Here is a 27,098-nt window from a genome sequence, read left to right as displayed (position 1 = left end):
TGAAGTTTATCTATCTATCTATCTATCTATCTATCTGTCTAATCTATCTATCTAATCTATCTATCTATCTAAAGACTGGTGCAGTAGTGAGGGATCATCCATTGCACTGCGGCGTCCAGGTCCAAACCTAGGTGCCAGATGTGCACCTCTAATATCCTTTCTCTCAGCAAGGAAGACCTCCTTATTTGGCATGTTATGATGTAAGCACATTACCTGTTAGCTACAGGATGGTCATCATTTTGCCGTCAGAGATTCATCTTCAGATGGAACAGAAATATATTGAAGAATGGTCATGTTGACCTGCTTTTTTCTGGAGAAATGTGTCAACTTGCTCAGTAACTACATAAATGCAATCATCGTGGCAAGGAAGATTGAAAATGATGCCTGTGCATGGGGATGTTGTTGCACACTAACAAACACATGTTCTTTGACAGATCTTTAGGCTGGTCAGACGATCGGGTCTGAGGACCTGCTGCAGCCTTCATCCACACTGACAGCCATTCGATTACAAGCCATCACCTCCTCTGCTTGATCAACCGTTGACAACGTCTTGTTTCCCCAGAGCCCTGTGAGCCGTTAAGTGTTCAAGGTTCCTATTGGGGCTTTGTGGTTAGCAACCAGGGGGGCACACAATGTCCTCACCGTACAGAGGCAATCCTCTACTTGATCCGTTACCCAGGTGTCACGACAACTGAGGAGGTTGGATTTTGACACGCAACATAAATGCTGTATCACCTGAACAAACTGTTTTCACTGTGAGGTGGAAGGGAATCATTTGAGAAATTTAGATTTGTTGTAGTAAACAAATCTAAAGGTGTTAAGCTCAAGGGGTCACAGAGGTTTTCACGTCATTGTAGTTTTTGAGGGAACAAGATTTTCTGATGAGCTGCGTTAGTCATCCGGAGGTGGATTACCTGCCACAGGGTTTCCTCAGGCTGGGGTGATAATATGTGAGGAGACCTGGTGACATGACGTTAACAGGACAGCCCCCGCTATAATTCTCCATTGCCCAGTCCTGTAAGATGGCCAAATGTTACAATAAGCAAAATTATATAAAAGTGTTGTTCAGCACACTGTGATTTGATGCTGCCCTTAAGCTTGTGTTTAATAGCACACAGCACACAGCACCCCGGGGCCATTCACTGTTTTGGTGCAGCATTACATTTAAGCATTCGTACTGTTCAATGCAGCTGGGTATCACATTTATTTGACAATAAACATTCATTAACAATATTTCAGGGTTGCACAGCTGATAATGGTCTAAAATATACATTATTTATTGTTTTATCTGCAGTTTGTGTCATGGTGGAGCTGCTGTTTTAGGGATGTTTCTTTACTCTCACCTCCTTCACAGCTGCAGCAAAATATTGAAGTATGTAAATTTCAGACACAGCAGCACCTGAGATGAGATGCGCGTAAGAAATACTACTGAAACAGACGCTAAATGCAGCTTTGTTCGTTACTGCACATTTTGCCTTTTTGTTCATTGAATGTGATGCTATTACTCTCTTGTGTATCAGTGCTGCTTTAATGGCATGAAAGCAAGATCCCCGAGACTAAAACAAAAGAAGGTACAGAACCCGGCCAGTCTTTTGGAAACTGATACTCAAGGTTGGGTAGGATTATTTTGAAAGAATACATGTGGATTACTTGTAATCTGATCACTTTTGGATTACATTTCAAAGTAATCCTACCCAACCTTGCTGATACTGCTACTACAGACTGCATCCAAACATCCCTATGGACACCACTGAATAACTGCCTGGTATGATTTATGAGGCGATTGTCGTTGCTATAATTGGAGGAACATTTGAGGGTAATTATAAAGTGTATTTTACTTTTAAGTATCCATTTAATTATCCATTCTTGCAGAATCAGTGGATGCCCTGATTGCAGCACTTGAGAAGCTGAGTGAGGAATCGGAGTGTCTGGGTTTGTCATTGTCCTGCATCAGGACTGAGATCGAGGATTTTAATGACTTCATGGACTCGACTATCAGAAGTGCATTCACTTATTTCAGCAGTGATGTTCGTGTCTCTGAGTCTGTGGTGTTTGAGATCAAAAGACGACTGGGAAGAACTTTTGGAGTTTATGAGGTTGCTTATGGAGATTCAGATGAGGCACACGGCTTGTATTATGCGGGAATGTTAACTATGACATTTGGGCCACACAGTGCACTTCTGTGAGAATGATGGAGCACACAGATGCATCGCTGAGCCCACCAACAGCTGGAGTTGTCCAAGGGGATGATGACAAACTGCCTGGCTTTGGACCTTAGATAGCCATTTTCAGGAGGTGGGGATGGACTTGTTGTCTATCTGGGTAGTCATCACCCACGACCCAAGACTGTTTCGCAGTGAGATGGATGCAGCGACATGCAGCACCAGCTCCCAGCCCTGACCTGACCTGCAGTGTAACAGTTATTTCACTAAAGTAAAACTAAAACAAATTTAAGGTTTTAAGCATAAAATTAGCATTCATTCAGAAAGTGATCCTTAGTATTTGAAAATATAAATTGTGTGCAGCGTCCCGTCGATGCATCAGCTTCTCTTTCCTTTCTGCACTGTGACATATTGTTATTGAGTTCTATTATATTTTATCTCCCTCATGAGTCTTTCAGTCAACAGAGTGAAATTCTGACTTCTCCCTGAATGTGTCTGCCTCAAGGATCCTGGGGGCAAGATTCCTTTTTTTTTTTTCAACACTGACGGTTTAAAAAAAAACTTTCAGAGTAAACCCTGCATTACAAATATACTGGTGCATATTCTATCTCTGTATCATAATGATTTTTAAAAATCTGAAATGAATTAATTGCTGCATTTTTCAAATAGTGGGATATATATATATATATATATATATATATATATATATATATATATATATATATATATATATATATATATATATATATATATATATATATATATATATACTAGCTGGGGTACCCGGTGTTGCCCAGGTTAACCTGTTTAAGATATAATCTATAAAATATTCCAAAGTTTATATTTTGTCATAATTGTAGATATCTTATAAGTATACGAGGTCTATTAGAAAAGTATCCGACCTTATTATTTTTTTCAAAAACCATATGGATTTGAATCACGTGTGATTACATCAGACATGCTTGAACCCTCGTGGGCATGCGAGAGTTTTTTTCACGCCTGTCGGTTACGTCATTCGCCTGTGGGCAGTCTTTGAGTGAGGAGTCGTCCACCCGCTCGTCGATTTTTTTCATTGTTTAGGAATGGCTCAGAGACTGTTGCTTTGTTTGATAAAAATTTTTTCAAAACTGTAAGGCACAACTGAGTGGACACCATTCAATAAATTCAGCTGGTTTTCGGTAAAAATTTTAACGGCTGATGAGAGATTTTGGTCTGGTAGTGTCGCTTTAAGGACGGTCCACGGCGCCTGACGGCGATCTGCGCTTCGAGGCGGCAGCGTCTCGCCGTTTCAAGTTGAAAACGTCCACATTTCAGGCTCTGTTGACGCAGTAAGTCGTCAGAGAACAGAGAACTTTCAGAAGAAGTCGGCATGAGGAGTTTATTCGGACATTCCATTGTTAACGGTCATTTTGTAATGAAAGAACGTGCGGGCAGAGTCGCATGTCGGGCTGGACCCGACCGCGGGGGGTCGCGGCAGGAAAAACACCTCCGTTGGAAATCTTAACGGGCAAGTTGGAACATGCCCAAGCTGTTAAACAATTTCTCAGTTACTCACTTGTTGAAAGCCATTAAAAGCCGCCTGAATTCTACAAATGGTTTTCAACATGGAGGTGTTTTTCCTGTCGCGGTGCACACAGATTTGCCGAGTCGTCACGGAAACGACTCGGCGAATTTGCGCATACGTCTTTCATTAAAAAAATGTCCTTAAACAGTGGAATGTCCGCATAAATTCCTCATGCCGGCCTCTTCTGAATCTTCTCTGTTCTCTCACGATGTCCTGGGTGAATTAAGCCTTAAATTAGGATGTTTTCAGCTCGAAACAGGCCGACGACAGCGCCTGGAAGCGCTGCAGGACGTCCCGCTCCGTGGGAAGTCCTTACACCGACAGAAACACCCCATAATCTCTCATCAGCCGTTAAACTTTTCACAGAAAACCAGCTTAATTTCTCGAATAGTGTCCACTCGGATATTCCTCACAGGTCCAGAAAAAATTTTGATAAAGCAACGCGCGCCGTCTCGAGCAGCGTGTGAAACAAAGGAATTCAGCCGAGAGGGCGGGACCACATCTCACTCAAGGCCTGCCCACAGGGAAATGACGTCACCGACACGCGTGAAAAAACTCACGCATGCGCACGAGGGTTCAAGCATGATTGGTGTAATCGCATGTCATTCAAATCCATATAGTTAAAAAAAATAATAAAAGGGTCGGTTTATTATCTAAGAGACCTCGTATATATATATAGTCCGAATAGGCAAAGGTTTGAACTAAAAACCCAAAATAGGTGGAATCCCCAAACCAAGAGAGAAAACTGAATTTTGCTGCATGCAAGAAACAACAATGAAGTTCTTCAGACTTTATATTGCAGATCAAGTATGCTCATAATCATTAATCAGAATTGATGTTATGACCTTTATAATTGTTGATACATTGCAAATCTAGTTTATAAGAATGCTACAAAAATAAAATTTTTTAAATAATTTTAATAATTAAATTTTTAATAAAATTTTAAGCAAATGTTAATTTTGGATTTGAGATGTTGAATATATATTTAAATGTAGCTTTTACTGACCAATAGTTCTGAAGAGCCTCTTGGTAGACAATGTTCCTTGTCCTTCTGTCAGGAAAGTGGATATACAGCTGATTGGGGTTACCAACTCTGGAGCATCTGACTAACTAACTGTGGAAGATCGCGGGTTCTGCCATATTCAGGCCAGCCACATTATCAGCAAAAGTAGTGGTTTCTTTTTGCACACTTTGAGGCATTCCATCTTTAAATGGTGTAAATGTTGCCTTGCATATTTCTTAAAGTTATGCATTCATTGGTATATTTAGAGAACAATCTTTTCAATTGTAAAAAAAAAGAGGTCTGACCACTAAAAACAGTTTGAGCCATGAAACATCAACATACCAAAACTATTAGATAAACCCCAAAGCTAGTGCACTATTATAATAGGACAGCAGGTTGTGAAGAGTTGATAAATAACAAAATTTAATTTATGATTTTTACATCATAATGAGCAGCCTATATACAACGCACCATTGGAGAACACAGGCTCTATGCCCACTTACTGGCTGATTGAAAGGGTGCTGCCCCATCAGCAGTTAGAACTACATCACTTTTTCAAATGATCTGCAGAGTGCCATTGTGATACAGAAAACATGTATTTGCCTGATACATTATGATCAACGCGAGGCAAGTGATACACATCATGTATACCCTACACCTTTATTTTTAGAAAATGTGCAAATGTTTAGAAATACATGTACAAATTGCAAGAAAAGACAAGGCTTGATATTTTATCCAGTAAACTTTTAAAGTTTAATTTACAGCCTTCCAGTAAACTTTTAAAGTTTAATTTACAGCCTGTGGATGAAAGCTCTCTGCTAAGAGTGAAAACCTTCATTCCAAGAAGGAATAGGCTGTATTCTGATATATATCATAGTGATTGTGTATACGTTTTATCAAAATTCATGTGAATTGACCCCCCCCCCCCCACCAATGCCTGGCATGGGGAGAACCCATTTACATCTCTGAGCTGGCACCTTATCTGCAGGTCTAGATCCTTGTTCCTTGGGACAGCATTATGAAGAGTTTACCCTGTATTTATTTTGAAGTTGATAAACATAACGCAGTATTGGCCATTAGGTACAGAAAAATCTCAATTTGAGGGTGCATATTGCCATAATGATTAAACCAGATTTAAGGACTATTTTTAAGTAGGATGGCATATCTACTCATTCACACATGGTGTCAAATATCATGGGTGTAATATTGGTAGAGGGGAGTATGGGGATAACAAAGCACATGGAAGAAAGTTACTTTGTATTGAATTGTGTATTTGTATTCTTACAATCAAAATGTTCAGTATATGATTAGTCAGTAAATGACAGAATACTCATTTGTTTTTGCTATAAACAGGTCTGAAAACACTAAACTTTGTAGAGTTGTTCAAATCTTTTCAAGGAGAGTCAAACAGGTTTGTAGCACCTACATGCAGCATGTGCAGAGAAAGGATGCATTCATATCAAGGGGGATATTTGAATCTGCTTGGTTATACAATCAAGCTGGCATGCACACCCACGCTATGTGTGCTAGCCAGCAGCAGATAGCCCAGGAGTCTGGGCTCTGTTTATAGCAGTAGGCAGGCTACTGAGCTCCTGCATATATGCATAGGGCCAGCGGCCAGCTATTAAAGCTGAGAGATTTGTGCTGGAGTACAACTGCCACTGAGGTACATATGGTTCAACTGTATGTATCAGATTATTGTTAATATTGTTGTCTTAATATTATTATTTTTTTGTTTGAAAATAGTACCAGGTTGTAGCCCATGTCATGGTGGTTCAGTATATGTAACTTTGGGGAGTTCACCTTTTGTAGTTTTAGAGCCTATTCCGGACAGACAGAAAGACAAAAGTAGCCATTTATGTATATAGATATCCATTCCCAAATCCAGTGAAGTTGGGACATTGTGTGAAATGTTAATAAAAACAGAATACAATGATTTGCAAATCCTCTTCAACCTATATTCAGTTGAATACACCACAAAGACAAGATATTTAATGTTCAAACTGATGAACTTTTTTATTTTTGTGCAAATATCTGCACATTTTGAAAGGGATGCCTGCAATACATTTCAAAAAAGCTAGGATAGTGGCAACAAAAAACTGGGAAAGTTGATGAATACTCAAGAACACCTGTTTGGAACATTCCACAGGTGAAAAGATTAATTGGAAACAGGTGAGTGTCATGATTGGGTATAAAAGGAGCATCCCCAAAATGCTCAGCCGTTCACAAGCAAAGATGGGGTGAGGATCATCACTTTGAGAACAACTGCGTGAAGAAATAGTCCAACAGTTTAAGAACAATGTTTCTCAATGTTCAATTGCAAGGAATTTAGGAAATCCATCATCAGCAGTCCACAATATAATCAGAAGATTCAGAGAATCTGGAGAACTTTCTACACGTAAGCGGCAAGGCCGAAAACCAACATTGAATGCCCGTGACCTTCAATCCCTCAGGCGGCACTGCATTAAAAACGACATCATTGTGTATAAGATCTTACCACGTGGGCTCAGGAACACTTCAGAAAACCATTGTCAGTTAACACAGTTCGTCGCTACATCTACAAGTGCAAGTTAAAACACTACCATGCAAAAGGAAAGCCATACATCAACAACATCCAGAAACACCGCCACCTTCTCTGGGCCCGAGCTCATTTGAAATGGACAGACGCAAAGTGGAAAAGTGTGCTGTGGTCTGATGAGTCCACATTTCAAATTGGACAAAAGAGGAAAAAGACCATCCACATTGTTACCAGCGCAAAGTTCAAAACCCAGCATCTGTGATGGTTTGGGTGTGTGACTTTTGGGGATGCTCCTTTTATACCCAATCATGACACTCACAATTAGTGTCCTCAGTTCCCAAACGCGCATTGAGTGTTGTTAGAAGGAAAGGTGATGTAACACAGTGGTAAACATACCACTGTCCCATCCGTTTCAAAATGAGCAAATATTTGCACAAAAACAATAAAGTTTATCAGTTTGAACATTAAATATCTTGTCTTTGTGGTGTATTCAATTGAATATAGGTTGAAGAGGATTTGCAAATCATTGTATTCTGTTTTTATTTACATTTTACACAACGTCCCAACTTCAATGGAATTGGGGTTTTTTTTTGGTGTGTGTGTGTGTGTTTGTGTGTGTAATATATTGTGTACAATTTCTAGCATTTGTGGATCATACGAGGTCTATTAAAAAAGAAACCGACCTTTTTATTTTTAAAAAACTATATGGATTTGAATCACGTGTGATTGCGTCAGACAAGCTTGAACCCTCGTGCGCATGCGTGAGTTTTTTCACGCCTGTCAGTTGCGTCATTCGCCTATGGGCAGGCTTTGAGTGAGCACTGGTCCACCCCCCTCGTCGGAATTCTTTTGTCTGACTTTTTCCTGAGAGACTGGCGCTTTGCTTGATCAAAATTTTTTCAGGAACTGTAAGGCACATCCAAGTGGACACCATTTGAGAAATTCAGACGGTTTTCGGTGAAAATTTTAACGGCTGATGAGAGATTAAGGAGTGTTACTATCACAGCAAAACACCTCCGTGTTGATAACCATTTGTAAGATTCAGGCGGTTTTCGATGGCTTTCAGTCGAGTGAGTATCCGAGAAATTGTTTAACAGCTGGGCATGTTCAAACTTGTCCTGTAATGCTTCCAACGGAGGTGTTTTGCTGTGGCACCGCGCGATGAGCGGCTGGGTGCCGATGCGTGAATCCGTCCGCATGTCTTTCATTACAAAATCTCCTTTAAGAGTGGAATGTCCGGATAAACTGCTGATCCCGACCTCTTCTGAAACTTCTCTGTTCTCTCACGACGTCCTGGGTCAACAGAGGCTTAAATTTGGAAGTTTTCAGCTCGAAACAGGCTGACGACGGCGGCTCGGGGTGCGGCGCGCTGTCCGGCACCGTGGGCCGTCCTTAAAGCGATAGTAACACTCCTTAATCTCTCATCAGCCGTTAAAATTTTCACCGAAAACCGTCTGAATTTCTCGAATGGTGTCCACTTGGATGTGCCTTACAGTTCCTGAAAAAATTTTGATCAAGCAAAGCGCCAATCTCTCAGGAGGAAGTCAGACAAAGGAATTCTGACGAGGGGGGTGGACCAGTGCTCACTCAAAGCCTGCCCACAGGCGAATGACGCAACCGACAGGCGTGAAAAAACTCACGCATGCGCACGAGGGTTCAAGCTTGTCTGTCGCAGTCACACGTGATTCAAATCCATATAGTTTTTTAAAAAATAAAAAGGTCGGTTTCTTTTCTAATAGACCTCGTATAAGATTTGGTCATCATTTAGGCTTGAGTATGTTTGTTGGATGAGCTTGTTGGATGAGCTTGTTGGATTTTTCCTTTCACTTTTTTTTACAATCTGTCTCTCTCTTAAATTAAAGATCTTTATCTGATTAAATCAGAAGCTGAGCTTTGGAGAAGCTATTGATTTATTCATCTCTTTGTGAGCCACGGGGTTGGAGTTTGCTTCAAATTTGATTAGCAAATCACCACTTTGTTTTCTTTCTCTTTTTTCACCCCTTGAAAGTGTTTCAGATCTGAGTTGCAGAAAATAGCTTTTGTCTTTGACCAGCTCAGTTCAGATGTTGGCACGGTAAATTTGTACGTTACAGAACTACAGCACTGAACTTCTTACTTTCTCTTCATAGTGGATGAACGACGCTGCCTCAGAACCAAGATATTTCACCAGGCTGGACAGCACAGCATTTCTCCTCTCTGCAGCCTGCAAATGGGAGGTAATGTCCATGTCAGTGTGGCACCTTTATCTTCGTCATCACTCTCACAAATGTAACATCAGGCGGGTAAAATATGAATGCATATTCTAGAAGCTAGAGCAAGCAAAATCCAGGAAGCAGGAGTCACTTTGAATAACTGGAGCCTGGTCAGCACACGCTCGCGGTTGTAATGGTGCACACAGTGAGTTATGGCCAGTCGTGTGGCCCTACAGGACCAAAAGGACAGATTACCATAAAACTGGCTGACAGATGTTGCAGAATAGTCTCAGGTTCCTCATCTGCATATCACTTTGACTCTGCTCTCAGCACTCGGCTGCAGTCATTTGGAGCTGGAGCTGCCACATTGTCTTTGTGGAAGAGCATCTCACAATTCTCTGCGAATATTCAGCAGGGCCACTAATGGTTGAGATGAAAATCCTCTAAAATTATGTTTAAAATGAACATACCCTTCACCTGCCATATCACTGTCACGCCTACTAACCAGGGCAATCAATAAGCGGAAAATCCAACTAGCCAATGGTGAGCCAGTGCAAGAAAAAAAGACGTATGCGGCAAAAACAATGGGTAATTGCAGCTCTATTGTGTTCTTGTCTGTCATGATACCAACAGTATTCATCTCTGTTTGGCAGCAGATCAGCAAGTGCAGGTTAATTATTTAGCATTTTGTGCAACACGGCACAGCGTGAAGACGACAGCTTCTTAAATTTGTAACATTTTAGGATAATGACTGAAATGTCAAAACAACACATAGTAGCTTTGTAGCTACTATGACTGGATTTAGTTTTGCAGGTAAAACAATGTCAGTGAGAATGGCAGCCAGGTGTCGTGCAGAGTGTGAAGGTGGCGCGTGCAAGAAGATCACAGCTGTCAATAATAAGATTCTGTAACTGTCACAATGTATGAATTATGGTCTAACCAGCTGGCAGCATGCTGCAGGTTCCATCTGCATGAAGCCAGTGCTGACATTATTGGAGGAAAACTGGTTTAAGCAGAAGTACAACAACGAGATGACAAACACTGGGTAATTTCAGCAAATGCTTTCAACAAGACTTGATATTTATATAGAATTTATAAAAGGACAAGCACAGTCCCAGTAGACAAATCCACACTAGCTAAAATTCTCAAGAATAGAAGAATACATCCCTAGGGTGAATAAAAAGTCTGCAGGTCACAGAGCTTTCTGTTATCATGCCCCTGTTCTGTGGAATGATCTCCCTGCATCAATAAAACAGTCAGATTTTGTAGAGACATTCAAGTCCAGACTTAAGACGCACTTATTTTCCCTTTCGTATGGCTAGCATACTGGCATGGTATGTTACTATGGTTTTTACTCTTTTAAATTAATTTTGTTAGGAAACGGAGTGTGCCGCGGCCTCAACTTTATCTAAATTCTATTCTGGGTCTTTTAGTGAAGCTTAGGGCTAGTGGCCAGCGATCACCTTATTATTTCTTCTGTTTATCTTGTTGCTTAATGTTGACAAATTATACTGTATTTGTTGTCTTTCCAATGTCTGATTCTCCTTTTTTTCTCTCTGTTTGAGGTGCGGCTCTATCCAGAGATGGGTGTGGTGTTTGCTTCTGCTACCCCCCTGTCCTGTGCACCGACAAAATTTCCTGTATGTTCGTTTTGTAAATTGCTTTGTAAAATGTGTTGGTAGCATGGTCCAAGCAGACGGTCACCCCTTTGAGTCTAGTCTGCTTGAGGTTTCTTCCTCAAATCAGAGGAAGTTTTTCCTTACCACTGTTGCCTGTGTGCTTGCTCTGGGGGTTGGTAAGGTAAGACCTTACTTGTGTGAAGCGCCTTGAGGCAACTTTGTTGTGATTTGGCCTATGTAAATGAAAATAAATTGAAAATTGAATTGAAATATATATTTTAGTAAATTTAAGTACTGTTGCCCAGTAATGTTGCCCATGGGGATCCACTGTAGATAGGGGATCTAGATTGGGTAGTGTTTATAAAATAGGTAGCTGACATTTTTCAAGGGGGGGTAATATATTGTGCAAAGTTTCTATAATGAGTTGGAATGGCGAGTGAGTCCAGAATGTTTTTAGAACCTTAGACTTCAACAGTTTTTTTGAAGAACTCAGCCCTTTTATTTCCTGTTAATTATGTAATTTTTAATGCTAATTTACTGTCTTAATGTATTTATAAATTGTTTAGGTTCTTGTTTATACACACTGGTATTATTATCATTATTATTATTTTATTTTATTTGTAATTTTATTTTGTCATTTGATTTTTAAATTGACCACAATGGAAATAAGTGTTTTCACTTTCTTGTGTCATCCATATATTGTTAACGTATTTACAAAATTATATACTGACATTGAACTTACTAAATAAAATCACAGACACACGCACTTAATATATAGATGACTTACCACCTATGCTAGATTGGCGTGTGAGCGCAGAATGTAAATATCAATGTCCATTGTTCAGTGTTGTTAGCTAATATATGTAGCTTCTCTAAAAATATTAGTCCTATCATTATTCTGTTTTGGCATCATTCATCCTTGACCAAAAATATATAAGCATACCAAACGGCAAATGTCAGCTTTCCACAATTTGTGCATGATGCATACACACATGCTGTTGTAAGCAGGTGTTTTTAATTTGACAAACAAAGACGGTGGTGGAAGACATTAAAAGTACTATGCATTTCACTCATGGTACCAATGTGATACTTAAGTCACTCATGGTAATGGCATTTAACACGTAACTAAACTGACTCAACCAATTGAAGTACAAAACACAATAAATCAATAACACTGACAACACTGTTAAACTATCATGAACCACAATAGCAACATTTCAAACTCCAAAACCCCAAACTCCCACAGTCCCATTTTTCCTGACCACTGTCGCCTGTGTGCTTGCTCTGGGGGTTGGTAAGGTTAGACCTTACTTGTGTGAAGTGTCTTGAGGCAATTTTCTTGTGGTTTGGTGCTATATAAATGAAAATAATTTGAATTGAATTGAAATTTAAATTGGTCCATTTCAGCACAATGTCTATTGTATACTGGCTTGCTAAAATGGCTAATTTCTCAAAAAATATTAGTCCTATCAACTTTCTGCTTTTGCAGCATTCATCCTTGACCCAAAATATATAATCATACCAAACAGCAAATGTCAGCTCTCCCCGGTTTTGGCGTGTCGAAGCCATACACACGCACACATGCACAAAGAGGCCACTTGGCTATTATAATGTAGATGAATTATATAAAATCTGCCAAAAACAACAAATAATTATTGTAGTTGGTCTTTCCCGACAGGGTATTTATGAAATATGAATTGATTGATAAAATATAATTTATTATGATCATATCCAATAAAGTTGTCTCTAATCTGTTGAATTATTAGTCTTTTGTTAAAGCAGTTATTGGGAAAATCCCAAGAGTTTCAAAGTCCTTCTAAATTGCACATATTTATATCCAGTAGGAGTTCATAATTCATAAAATGTGGTCATTGTGTTGCAGCACTATTTCCTTATTTTACTAAAGTTACGGTCTTTATGTAATATGTTGTGTAATTGGCTTGGCGCTAGCTTGGTGTTAGCATGAGCCAAATGTGTCCATTGTGAGCAACAGGATTTACAATGTGCTTAAAAAATACATACATGTGGTGCATGAGGATGGATTTAATCCTTCACATCTTGAAACTCGCTAGTGTCACATAACGTGACACTAAGGGTCGCCACATAATGCATGATGCTGATGGTCGTCCTATAACATGCTGCTAACTGCCGTCATATAACATGATGTTAATGGGCTAATGTTAGCATGTAAACTAACTAGCATTACAACGTTTTGCTAATGGACGTCACATGACTCAATGCTAATGGACTAACATCAGAATGAACTGAGCACCCAACAGGATTTATAATGTGCTTATTTAAAAAAAAAAAAAAAAAAGGCTGAAAAAAAATTACATGTGGTTTTGAGGTTTTTTTGCTGTACACACTAACATTGAACAGTCACACAGATTTGGGCCTTAAAGAATTATGGTATAAATAATTGACTTACTATTGTTAAAACCATTGTTTATTGGTTTCTTTAGAAAATGTCTAAACATAAACTTTAAAATATCTCTACACATCAATAAAAAATATATATAATATCTGTTTCTGTGTGCTTATGAAGTCTCCGCTCATGTCAGTGCTGTGTAAAATGTTGTTGGAGGTATGCCACATCATGGAAGTTCAAGCAGCACCAGTTATTATTTCAGTGTAACTTTGACATTAAAAATGTATTGATTTGTGGAACATGGAAGATCAGTTATAACCTGGAAATCTGTAATTTTAGCAGATTTAAAAAGTCAGAAAAGAAAGTCCAACAGAATACAAGTTAAATGACACAACACTTAATTACCTCCTTGGAGCTCCATTGAGAAGCCTGCTGCCCAGCAATGAAGCCAACGAGGGCGGCATTACCATTGGGGCTGGTGGCATCAAAGGTGACACTGAATGGACAGTCATTGGATGGCTGTACTGCTATTTCCCCAGAATAACCCTTCTCTCTCCAAAAAGCCTGCAAAACAATGAAGATGGTCACCAAAAATTAGTTGGAGGGCAATGCATGGTTTGGCAAAAGTCTGGAAGATCGATTCAATTTGCTCCGGTTTTGTCCAAAATGTTTGGCGTGGTCAAACACATGTCCACTGTGGTCCATACTTTTGTTCATCTTGGGGTGATCCATGCAGGCTTGGCACTATTCCACATACAATTTTCATCCAGACTTTGGGAAGAGTTATCCCAAGATATCCAGAGTTAAAGGAGAACTACTGTACATACATTTACTTAGTTTTTTGTTGTTGTTGTTGTTTTTTGGGTTGGGCAGCACAGTGGCTTAGTGGTTACAACTGTTGCCTCACAGCGAGAAGATCATGGGCTCAATTCTCGCCTGTGGCCTTTCTGTGTGGAGTTTGCATGTTTTCCCTGTGTTTGTGTGGGTTTCCTCCGGGTGCTCCGGTTTCCTCCCACATCCAAAGACGTGGGTTAGGTGGATTGGAATCTTTAAATTATCCATAGGTGTGCGAGTGGGTGTGAATGTGTTTGTTTGTCTGTTTGTGGCCCTGCGACAGACTGGTGTCCTGTCCTGGGTGTACCCCACCTCATGCTCTATGTCTGCTGGGATAGGCTCCAGCCCCCCGCGACCCTTGATTGGACTAAGCGGTTGAAGATGAGTGTGTGTTTTTTGGTTTTTTTGTTTGTTTTTTTGTCGGTTTTTTTGGTTGCATGCTTCTCTGCAGCGCTCCCCCTAGTGCTCGGGAGTACATACATCACAAAACAACCATAAACAACCCATTGCCGCCCCCTCGTCCCCTGCTCTCCATGTGCATGTGTTTTTTTATGTTGGTCATGCTCTCAAAGTCTGTTGGGGTGTTTGTGATCTGTGGGAAGTATGTGCCTCTGATGTCTGGGTAGAGTTGACAGGTGGTTAGGAAGTGCAGCTCGGTCTCGTGTTGTGAGCAATGGGTGCACAGTCTGTCTTTTCTGGGGAGCCAGATCTGTCTGTGGTGGCCTTTTTCCACGGTGAGGCTGTGCTCACTGAGTCTGTACATGGTCAGGGAATTCCTGAGCTATGGGTTGGTCACAGTGCTCAGGTATTCTGCCATGGAGTACTGTCTGTTTTGGGCCAAATCTCTGTATCTCTCCGCACCCTCTCCCCTTGTTTATTTCTTTCTTTCTCTCTCTCTGCGAGGATGTGAGGAAATATAACATCATGCTTTCATGGTGAACTGTGCTCCAGAGATTCCTTCAGCAGCTGTAACACAGGTCTGCATCTGTTTTTCACACTTCTATATCTCTCACTTCTGCTATTTCAAAAAAGCCCAACCTATGATGACTTGTGTGTAACACCTCACTTTGTCATGCTGTTTTTCCCTTTCTTGCTTCCTCTAACAGCATTTTGTTGTTGTTGTTGAGCTTTTTTCAAGGGCTCTGTCATGATTATGAACATGTAAGAAATGAGCCTTCGTTAGCTTGTTCTTACAGCTGTTAGCTCACTAGTGCCTCAACAGGGCAATATATGTGTTGTTGTTGTAGTGGCGTAAAGCAGTTAGTAGGGATGTGAATCGTTCAACAACTCACGATTCAATTCGATTCCGATTCTTGGGGTGACGATTCGATTCACAATCGATTTTCCATTCAAAGAGCTCTGAGAAATAGTTATATTACTTAAAAAATGTTTATGTTTAAGAAAATGCAGCTTTACAAGGTTAATCAAGTGATTCTAGATGTAAATTTACTTATCTGCTTTGCTCGTTCGGAGTTGGCTGGCAGTTTAGCGAAGCGCTGCTCAGTAGTCGGCAGATAATGCTGCTCCCCTCTTTTAGCTCCGGGTGATGACGTAACGTGGGCTTGCGGATTTGAAGTGTTTCTAATGTATTTGACTTTCATTTTGCAGATTTTGCACACTGCATAAGTCATGTCAAGCTCCTTCTTACACAGCAAATAATAAAATCCAAAATGCGCCCAAACATTTGCCTTCAGCAAAGACGGTGCTGACTGAATTAGCTCTTCATCCGCCATGCTAAGCTACAGTCACTGAACTCTGCAGCTCACGAGTGTTTGAAGCATGCTGGACCCCCCCCCCCGCGCACGCGGGTACACTGTAGTACAGAAGCCGTTGCCTGACAAACAGTACACGCAGCGAGTAAGCAAGAAAATGTTTAAAAAATGCTTTTTAAAAATCGATTCTTGGACATTTTGGATCGATTCAGAATCGTAATAAATAAGAATCGCGATTCGGACGTGAATCGATTTTTTCCGACACCCCTAGCAGTTAGTGTTTGTTACGACACTAGAGACTCTGGTTCACACGACTCCAGTTGGTGGGGAGCAAGAGCCCCCATTTTCCTCAAAACAAGTCATTTAACCATTACATTTACTCTCAAACTGTAAAGTTCACTCACTCACTCATCTTCAACCGCTTTTCCAGGATCGGGTCGCAGGGGACCCCAGACTTCCCTTTCTCGTGCCATATTGGCCACCTCTGACTGGGGGATCCCAAGGTGTTCCCAGGCCAGTGTGGAGATATAATCTCTCCACCTAGTCCTGGGTCTTCCCCGGGGTCTCCTCCCAGATGGACGTGCCTGGCACACCTCCTTAGGGAGGCGCTCAGAAGGCATCCTACAGATACCCGAACCAACTCAGCTTGCTCCTTTCAACACGAAGGAGCAGCAGCTCTACTCTGAGCTCCCCACGGATGACCAAACTTCTCACCCCATCTCTAAGGGAGACACCAGCCACCCTCCTAAAGAAGCCTATTTCGACCACTTGTACCCGTGATCTAGTTCTTTCGGTCATGACCCAACCCTCATGAATATAGGTGAGAGTAAGAACGAAGATTCACCAGTAAATCGAGAGCTTCACCTTTTGGCTCAGCTCCCTTTTCGTCACAACAGTATGGTAGAGTGAATGCAACACCGCACACTGCTGCGCCAATTCTCCCGCCAATCTCACGCTCCATTGTCCCCTCACTCGGGAACAAGACCCCAGGTACTTGAACTCCTTCACTTGGGGCAAGACTGTGTTTCCTCCCTGTAGTATGCAATCCATCAGTTTCCTGCTGAAAACCATGGCCTCAGATTTAGAGGTGCTAATCCTCATCCCAGCTGCTTCACACTCGGCTGCGGACTGATTCAGTGAGTGTTGGAGGTCACTGGCCGATGAAGCTGTTTTAGCTCTTTTATTAAGGTGCATATTTGTCTGAACATTTAGCTAAATATTTAGCTTGATGTTTGTACATATTAGGCTAAATGTGTAAATACTTAACCTTAACTAATCTGCAAAAGTTTTAGATTTGACAGAAATTTGATCATGTAGTGTTTGCCTTTTTTTTCCTCCCAATTTTTGATCTTCATCTGTGGATCAAACAAAAATCTAAACTGAAATGTTACTAGCGTTCCCATGCCAATTGAATCAAATGTGATTTTTTCTTCATTAAATAAACCAGTTAATTATGATGATAAGCCTAATTTTAAATTTCATTATCATTGTTATTATTATTATTTTGTCAGTGTACATAGCAACAAAAAGAGTTGCCAGCTGCTGGAAAATTATTGTAAAAACACTCTCGCAGGCACAAAAAAATGGTCAGATTCAGTCACTTCAGCTTGTAATGTGAACACAGCATAAGTTCTAAGCCATCTTTGCAAATAGGCAGACTGTCCTTTTTGCAAACTTTTTTCCACAAGTGGGCAGATTCAGACCTGTTTTTTACACCCTGTCTGTCTGCTTTCAAATGCCTTTTATTTCATAAACTGGCTGCCTGCCTCGTTTGCTGTGTGATCCACAGAGAAATGTGACTCAGAGTTCTGGCTCTGTGCTGCCTCCTAAGTGGACAGAGCCAAAGCGGAGCAGAGCGCACGGGAGGAGAGCGCCTCTCCCGGGTTTCCTGCTGCACACGGCACCCACCTGGGGATAAAGCTGAATCCTCTCCGTGTGCGGCAGGACATGTCACACAATTCAGAAAAACATGCAGGAATTATAAGACTGTATTTATATTGTTATGAATGAGATGTGCGTTATTTGGAAGAAAGTCGAGGTATAACTGACTTTAGCCCACAACCCCCCCACCACACTTGTCCCTCCCATTAGAGAAACCCAGAGGTGAACTGTCCTCCGCGCGCGCCCATCCTCTTTCTTTCACCATCTCGCCTGCAGCTGCCTACAGGGGGCGCCAATTTGCCAATTCTACACACAGTGACAAGAAAAACATTTTGTGGTGGATATGATTTTTTTTCAAGTGCTCATCCCCATGGTGCCGCCCCTCCATAAATGCCGCTCAGGGCATTGACCCACATGGCCCGTATCAAAAACCGCCACTGCCTTTAAAAGATAGAAGAATGGAAATAATGCACACTGCTATCCAGCCCCAAAATCTCAAAGTGTGTCTCGGTACTTGAATAATTTCAAATTCCGTTCTGCTGTTTGGCTCCCTATTCACCGTCACAGAGGTTGCAGCATCGTTCTTCCCGTGGCAAACAGTGCTGATTGAGTCAGCTGTGCACGGGCCTCCGTGGCGCTTGGTGCCGGCGTGCCTCCTCCCCAGATGGGCTGATGATCGCTGCACCCCACACGGGCTGTGGTCCCGCCAAGATGAAATAAAAAATGCAGAGATCATCCTCTGATTGTCTGACTTTGTGTAACGCTTGCATTTTTTCATGGTTTGTGTCATCTGGATGTAAACAGGATAAAATAAAGAGCTGAAGTTGTTTATGTCAAATTTCCTGCAAAAGCGGGTTTGGCGCCGTTAGATTCCTGCCATCTCCTGCTAAAACATCAAGAAATGACACTACACTATAGTAGTGCTAGATGGCAGTATAACGGCGTGGCGCAGTTCTGTTGTCTGGGGAGAACCCTGATTTTATTCTTTAATTTCCAGGTCCGAGTCAGCCAAAGGGGCAGATACAGACCGCGGGCCGTAGAATGCCCAGGTGTGCCCCAGACTGTAGACCAAACTTGTCTGGAGGTAAACCGAGATGTGCCTGTCCCAACCTGGGCCAAGCTGAGGAGGGGGGATCTAACCTGGCTCCGGGAAGGGCAGGGTCACTTTTTCTGAGTGCTGTGCCTGCTTGGAAGGACTCTGTGCCAAACACAGCCAGGCAAGAGGTGCGCGGGGGAATTATCCCAAGTGTGTGGCATTGTAAGCCGGACCGTTATGGCACCAAATTTGGCCAGATGTAAGAGTATCTTAAGAATGCAGAATCTCCACTTGGATTTGGTGCATGGCCTAACATGTTGGGAGGGTGTAGTGACACGGACCCACAACAGGGGGCGTTAATGAACGGACAATGGATGAGCCAAAAAGTAACAATTTAATGTTGTGAATTGCACAACGGAATACAGACAATGACAATAGAGGAGTGCAGTCAATCGTATACAAGGTGACGTGTGGGCAGGCTCGAGGATAGAAGACGTCTGTCCAGAGAAGAGCCGGATCCCACACGGCCTCCACCGCCAGCGGATCTGAAGAACACCGGAGCCGCCAAGTCCCGAGTCCCAGGTGGCCACCGTCTCCAGCTGTCAGACCAGGTACTGCTGGCAGAAACAGAAACAGTTAATGGTGGGTGTGTGAAGACACACCCAGTAATCGCCCCTTGATTAGTTCCTCTGGGAGGGAGAACCTCCACCTCCAGAAACAATTTCACCCGTGCAGCTCCTGTTGGTCTCTTTCCTGGATGGAGTGAGAGTGGCGAAGAACGTCGCCCTCTCACTGTCCGCCAATCTAGCCTCCGACAGAGCCCGCAGGAACACGGCTCCACACAGAACAATATTTTTAGTCAACAATAATCACAGCAGAGAAGATTACCTCAATTGGTAGCTGATTTCTCGGCGAGGAGGTGGAGTTGCAGTCCGGCCTTTATTGTGATGGTGATGATGAGTGACAGCTGGTGCTGATGACGAGTGACAGCTGTCACTCCCGGTTGCTATGACGCCCTCTCTGCTTGAAGCCCGCACTTCAAGCAGGGCGCCATCTGGTGGTGGTGGGCCAGCAGTACCTCCTCTTCAGCGGCCCACACAACATAACATCCCCATTTCAGCAAATGTTTAAATATTTAATTACACAGTTAAATTGTGTAATGATGTTGACAGATTGCAATAGTTTAGTGAATAACCAAATCTTAAGTATACTGTATTTTCTGGAGTATAAATCATAACTTTTTTTTGTATTTCCAGCTGTTTAATTTGGAATTTTGGTGCATTGCTGGAGTGTACTTTTTATTATTGCTATTTATTCTTGCTATTTATTTATTCTATTTATTATTCTGTTTAATGCTTTGACTCCCGGGAATTTTTTTTCAATTTCAATTTATTTAATTTTATATAGTGCCAAATCACAACAAAGCTGCCTCAAGGTGCTTCACACAAGTAATGTCTAACATTACCAACCCCAGAGCAAGTACACAGGAGACAGTGGTAAGGAAAAACTGTCTTTAATGATATTGAGGAACAAACCCTCAAGCAGACCAGACTCAGAGGGGTGACCCACTGCTTAGGCCATTCTAACAGTTACAAGGTTTTTACACAGATGTACAAAGCTGAAGAAACAGAAAACAGGAAATCAAATCAACATCTGCTCCATTAGCTTCAGGCATGGCATCTAATGGTCAGTCCAGCAACCCATGGTCCGCAGCCGCAAATCCCGTGCAATGGCATCTGTACCTCAGACAGAGAGAAAAAGAGCAGAATCAGTCGTCCGGAAAAAAAACGCACTTAAGGTATAATTCATCAGCAGTATATCGAAAGGAAAGCAGAGAAAATACTAAGGTAATCACTGGCTGCTTGCCCTAAGCTTCACTAACAGACCCACAATTTAGATAAAGTTGAGGCTGAGACGTGCTCTGTTACTAATAAAATGAATTTAAAACTATAGGAAGCATAGTAACATACTATGCCAGCATGGTAGACATAAGAGAGGGATAATAGATGCATCTTAAGTCTGGACTTCTCTACAGAATCTGACTGTTCTATCTCAATAGGGAGATCATTCCCCAAAACAGATGCATGATAAGAGAAGGCACTGTGGCCCACTTTTTACTCCCCCTAGGGACACAACGTAGTCCTACACCCTAAGAACGCAGAGTCCAGGCTGGTATGTAGGGTTTAATTAGGTCAGCTAAATAGGGAAGTGCTGGTCTGTGAATAATTTTATAGGTTAATAGCAGAAGCTTAAAATCTGATCTCACATAGACAGGAAGCCAGTGGAGAGATGCCAAAATGGGTGCAGTGTGGTCAAACTTTCTGCTTCTTGTCAAGAGTCTGGCAGCAGCAGTTGGAACCAATTGTAGACCCCTAATGCTAGACTGCGGTAAACCAGAAAATAGAACATTGCAGCAGTCCAGTCTACAAGAGACAAATGCATGGTTCAGGGTCTCTGCATCAGCCATTGATGGGATGAGACAAATCTTCACTATATTTGGCAGATGAAGGAAAGCTGTCTTCATAATATCTCTAATGTGTAGGTCAAAGGACAACATGGGATCACTCCAAGGTTCCTCACTTTGCCAGTGTGACATTGCTGGATCCAGCTTTGCACTGACGCAAGGCTTTAAGGATCTCTAAAGAGATCTCTAAGCTCTCTAAGGATCTTATGTGCATGAAATTACCAGCAGTTATCAGCATATACAGCTAAGTGTCATCAGCATAACAATGATAGGTAATCCCAAATTGCTGCAATATGTGCCCATGGGGTGCTATATAAACAGAGAAAAGCAGGGGGCCTAAGACACACCCCTGTGAAACCCCATGTTTCAAGTCACCAAGGTTGTAGGTTGTGTTGTTGTATACTATTTATAAATAGTTATTATAATTACTAGTGCGTTGCTTGTGGGGATGCAAGGGCTCCAGGTTGGGTAGTGTTTATATAATAGATATCTGACATTTTTCAAGGGTGGTAATATATTGTGCAAAGTTTCTATAAAGAGTTGGAATGCGAGTGAGTCCAGAATGTTTTTAGAATCTTAGACCTCAACAGTTTCTAGAAGAACACCTCAACTCTTTTATTTCCTGTTAATTATGTAATTTTTTCAAAATGTTAATTTACTGTTTTAATGCATTTATAAATTGTTTAGGCTCATTATCATATATACACTATTATTATTGTTTTGTTTTATTTTATAAGTACTTCTGTTTTGTCAGATTTTTAAATGGACCACAATGGAAATAAGTGTTTTCACTTTCTTGTGTCATCCATGTATTTTTAACGTATTTGCATTTATGTACTTGCATTGAACTTACTTAATAAAATCATGTACGCACATACTCACACTTTTAATATATAGATGATTTACCGCTCCCTGCTGGATTAGCGTGTGAGTCCAGAATGTAAATGTAAATAAATATCAGTGTCCATTGTTCAGTGTTGTTAGCTAATGCCCGTAGCTTCTTTAAAAATATTAGTCCCATCAATGTTCCGTTTTGGTGGCATTCATCCTTGACCCAAAATACATATGCATAACAAATGGAAATTGTCAGCTTTCCCCAGTTTGTCCATGGTTGAAATTGCACGCACGCATGCATACACGCACACAGAGTCCACTTGGCTATTATAAGATTACTACTTATAACAAAATACATTTTTTTTCTTTGTATTTTAGTTACACCGGAGTATTGATGGCAGGACCTCCCAAAGTAGGAAAAAAAAAACACCTGGTCTGTGTTGAAAATATAGTGCTGTCCCTGTGCATTTGCATAATGCGGAAACATGCATCTAAACAGGATCTATAAATGTGAGCAGCTTTTACAGGTGGTCTGACTGCATTTAACCCAACTACGTAAGCCTAAAGCAATATCTGCATACTGTAGCACGTTCTGAGTGTATGCTTGGACCAAAACAGGTTGTTTTCTTTGCACAAGTAGGATTTAATATGAGTGGAAAATGCAAAAAAGTAGGTTATATCTATAAAATGTTGTGGGATAGGAAATGCTCAGGTGATTTTTATGGTCAGCAGCCCAAAATCCATAAAATGCACCCAAATGTGTTCCTGAAGTAAAGTTATCACTGTCCAGAGTAATTTATACAGCACAGAGGGACGTGTGGGTCATCCAGCAACTGTAGAGTCAGGGACTTGGATCTTTGCTACTCCTGTCCATGTATCGAGCACAACACTGAACCCCATAATTGCTCTGTCTTCAGTATAACATAAAATTTTTAGATGGCCCCCAGGTTGTTGAAATTGCAAATTAGCAGTCCAGTCACCGAAAAAAACTTCTACCTAGTTGAAAACCACATTAGGGTGATGAGTGATGCAGTGCTGAGGTGTCATCCCATTAAGCTGCAGCAACATGTGACTGTAGTACAGCAACCTGACCTCCTAACGTACTGAGATATTTTGCTAATTGACAAACAAGCCTATTATGATGCCCCGATATTACAGTGGGTGCAGTATTTTGTGTTGGGTATATCTCTTTGAGCCGGGATTTTTGCCAGAAGTGATTGAACAGAAGCTGAAAAGAACTTCACTTGTCACATAAATGTAACATTAAAAGGCCAGCGCCACTTTACACCGGAAATAATAATTTGTCAGCACAAAATCTTTCACTCAAGTCTTGTGATAATTATTTAGCACTTGGCCAAAATCTGTATAATACACATACTTTAACTGTCAAAGGCACTTTAATTTCTCAAATGATTTCTGCGGTGTATTTAATTAGGCTTCTGTCGTGACAGAGCTGAAATGTTTCTATAGACTACCACTCTTTATGGCCCGTGTGTATTACGTAATAGCAACCAGCCTCTTCAGGACTCCTCTTAAGCCACAGAACTGTTGTCAGTTCTTTGGTTTGTTTACACCATGCACAAAACGAAATAACAAAGAAAAAGAATTTCTGTAAGTGAATTTATAGTATTATCTATAGGGGTGTAAGATCTCCTCAGAAATGTGGAAAACCATCTTATATTTTAAATCAATTTCTGCATAAAATATTTAAAATATAATTTATAAAATTTATAATTGTAAATATTTATTTATATAACAAATATGTTGTTTAGTTTTCAATGCAAAAATCGCAAAGTGAATGCTTTGGCTTCTGTCTGTTCCTCTGTGTCCTGTCTGCACTGTGCTCTGCAAGAGGAGGAGAAGGGAGGGGGGCAGTGTGATTGACTGTCTCATAGCCTCACAGTGCAGTGGCGATTCAACAAGTAGAGTTTTACAAATCTAATTTAAAACTTTTCTTTTCCTTCAAAGTCTGCTCTGAATGTCTCTGTCAGTGTCCTTGCTGTGATGAAACTAAAAACACAGCTGCATAGCTGCATACCTGCGACTCACTGACAACAAACACTACAATAAAACAAAACATCAACAAAAGTGCAGAACTGTGAGTACTTTCCAGATGCACTTTAAGCAGTATGTAGGCCCAGAGTCCCAGTGATGCTGGTGATTGTCTCTGGATTCTGTATAGTGGAGAAGATAATGACAATTTTACAGTAAGATCATGCATTTGGTGGTACAAGCTCCAAATATGGCTTGATTATTCCCAAGACAGTACGAGGTCTGTCCATAAAGTATAGGTCCTTTTTATTTTTTTCAAAAACTATATGGATTTCATTCATAACCCTCGTGCGCATGCGTGAGTTTTTCCACGCCTGTCGGTGACGTCATTCGCCTGTGAGCACTCCTTGTGGGAGGAGTCGTCCAGCCCCTCGTCGGAATTCCTTTGTCTGAGAAGTTGCTGAGAGACTGGCGCTTTGTTTGATCAAAATTTTTTCTAAACCTGTGAGACACATCGAAGTGGACACGGTTCGAAAAATTAAGCTGGTTTTTGGTAAAAATTTTAACAGCTGATGAGAGATTTTGAGGTGAGACTGTCGCTTTAAGGACTTTTCACGGTGCGAGACGTCGCACAGCGCTCTCAGGCAGCGTCATCAGCCTGTTTCAAGCTGAAGACCTCCACATTTCAGGCTCTATTGATCCAGGACGTCGTGAGAGAACAGAGAAGTTTCAGAAGAAGTCGGTTTCAGCATTTTATCTGGATATTTCACTGTTAAAGGAGATTTTTTTAATGAAAGACGTGCGGACGGGTCCGCGCGTCGGGACGCAGCCGACGCGGTGCGGCGGCACAGGAAAAACACCTCCGTGTTGATAACCATTTGTAAAATCCAGGCGGCTTTTGATGGCTTTCAGTGGAGTGAGTATATGAGAAATTGTTTAACAGCTGGACATGTTCCAACTTGTCCTTAAGGCTTCCAACAGAGGTGTTTTTCCTGTGGCGGAGCGTCGTGGCGGCTGCGAGCCGACGCTGCAATCCGAATATCCAGATAAAATGCTGAAACCGACTTCTTCTGAAAACTTCTCTGTTCTCTCACGATGTCCTGGATCAATAGAGCCTGAAATGTGGAGGTTTTAAGCTTGAAACAAGCTGATGACGCTGCCTGAGAGCGCTGTGCGACGTCTCGCACTGTGGGAAGTCCTTAAAGCGACAGTCTCACCTCAAAATCTCTCATCAGCTGTTAAAATTTTTAAAGAAAACCAGCTTAATTTTTCGAACCATGTCCACTTCGATGTGTCTCACAGGTTTAGAAAAAATTTTTTGATCAAACAAAGCGCCAGTCTCTCAGCAACTTCTCAGACAAAGGAATTCTGACGAGGGGCTGGACGACTCCTCCCACAAGGAGTGCTCACAGACGAATGACGTCACAGACAGGCGTGGAAAAACTCACACATGCGCACGAGGGTTCAAGCATGTCTGACGTAAAAACATATGAATGAAATCCATATAGTTTTTGAAAAAAATAAAAAGGACCGTTACTTTATTGACAGCCCTCGTATATGGTAGATTGGCCACTTGAAAATCCAAGATGGTGACCATTTCCAAAGATGGGCGCCAAATCAACCCCCAAATCATTTTCCTCACTAAAATACCATCACTTATTTGATTTGTTTGATTTTGGTGTCAATTTGTAGGTTTTCAGGCATGGGTGATTTAATTTTTTATATTCTGTAGGACAGTAGGACACTCTTAGTGACATAATTGCCATTTGACAATGCTAACTGCAGAAATAACAATTCAATATATTCAACATGAGAAACCTTTTATAAGGTGACATGTAGTCCTTTCAAGTGATGAACACTTTCAAAATATATGCTGGGTGGAAGCCATTAATACTAAATGTAGTAAACCTCACTCTAATTTGCACATAACCAAAATAAAACATAATACCATAAACTCCATATTTTAATCTACAAAACAGGAGCATTTCTATGCAAAAAGTTTTTTTTTGTTTTTTTTTTGCATAAGTCATTTTGGTGGCCATCTTTGAAACTGGCTGCCATCTTGAATTTTCAAGTAGCCAGTAGACAAGATATGCTCAGTAATAGCATGAGAATCACTGTGCCAAATTTGGTGCTTGTACCACCAAATGCATGCTTTTTCCTCTGTCGACTCCTCTAGTACCATGACGCTGATGAGAGTCTATGACTGCCTGTCCAACACAGCTTACTTCCCCAGCCAAGGCCAGTACCAATTTACAGTTGGGTGGACTGGGACAATGCAAATGAAGTGTCTCGTCTGAGGACATAGAGAAGTATGTATTGGTAGTCCAACTCCTTTAACCGACTAAGCTAAACTTTCACATAGTGAAATAAAAAAAATACCTGAAACATTTATACTTATCTGGTTAATCTGTATTCATTTTTGAACATATTACAATTCTGTACATACAATACAGGGTTGCCAATAATATTAATCTGGACTGTTCTTCTAATTCAATGAGGAATACACTCTAAAACATTGTCCATTTGCTACCTCTCTTTAACATAAAGAGCTCTTACAAGTTTTGGATGCTGAACTCAACTTTACAAGTTGAGTTGAGTTGTAAAGTTCAGTTCAACATCCAAAACTTGTCTTTATGTTAAAGAGAGGTAGCAAGTGGACATAACTAAACAAGGCTGCAGTGTTTTAGAGTGTAGTTGACATTTTTTTTACTAGCCTTGTTTTTTAGAATGTGCAAGTTGAGTTTAGTATTGTTGTTTTTCTGTTCAAATGAATTAGCATGCATGTAGGATCACCCAGTGACAAACTAGAGTGTGTGCTGGTTATAAATGAGTAATCTGCCAACTGAATGCTCTGATTGATTTGCAGTGCAGTGGGTGCATACTGTGAAAGGCATTAGTGAATGTTGGCTTCCCATA

General features: G+C 41.1%; 1 protein-coding gene across 1 annotated transcript in view; it reads right to left on the bottom strand.

The window, feature by feature from the left end:
* si:ch211-127i16.2 (probable flavin-containing monoamine oxidase A) overlaps positions 1-27,098 on the bottom strand; it is a 124,134-nt gene that overhangs the window by 28,297 nt on the left and 68,739 nt on the right. The window contains exons 9-11 of the mRNA XM_034192710.1: positions 13,832-13,990; positions 9,364-9,450; positions 915-1,015 (exon numbers count right to left, since the gene is read on the bottom strand). Coding sequence (XP_034048601.1) covers positions 915-1,015; positions 9,364-9,450; positions 13,832-13,990 — 347 coding nt within the window. The remainder of the gene's footprint in view (positions 1-914; positions 1,016-9,363; positions 9,451-13,831; positions 13,991-27,098) is intronic.

This window comes from Thalassophryne amazonica, chromosome 17 (assembly GCF_902500255.1).
Source record: "Thalassophryne amazonica chromosome 17, fThaAma1.1, whole genome shotgun sequence".
Lineage (NCBI taxonomy): Eukaryota > Metazoa > Chordata > Actinopteri > Batrachoidiformes > Batrachoididae > Thalassophryne > Thalassophryne amazonica.
This window is presented reverse-complemented; position numbering and strand designations above follow the sequence as displayed.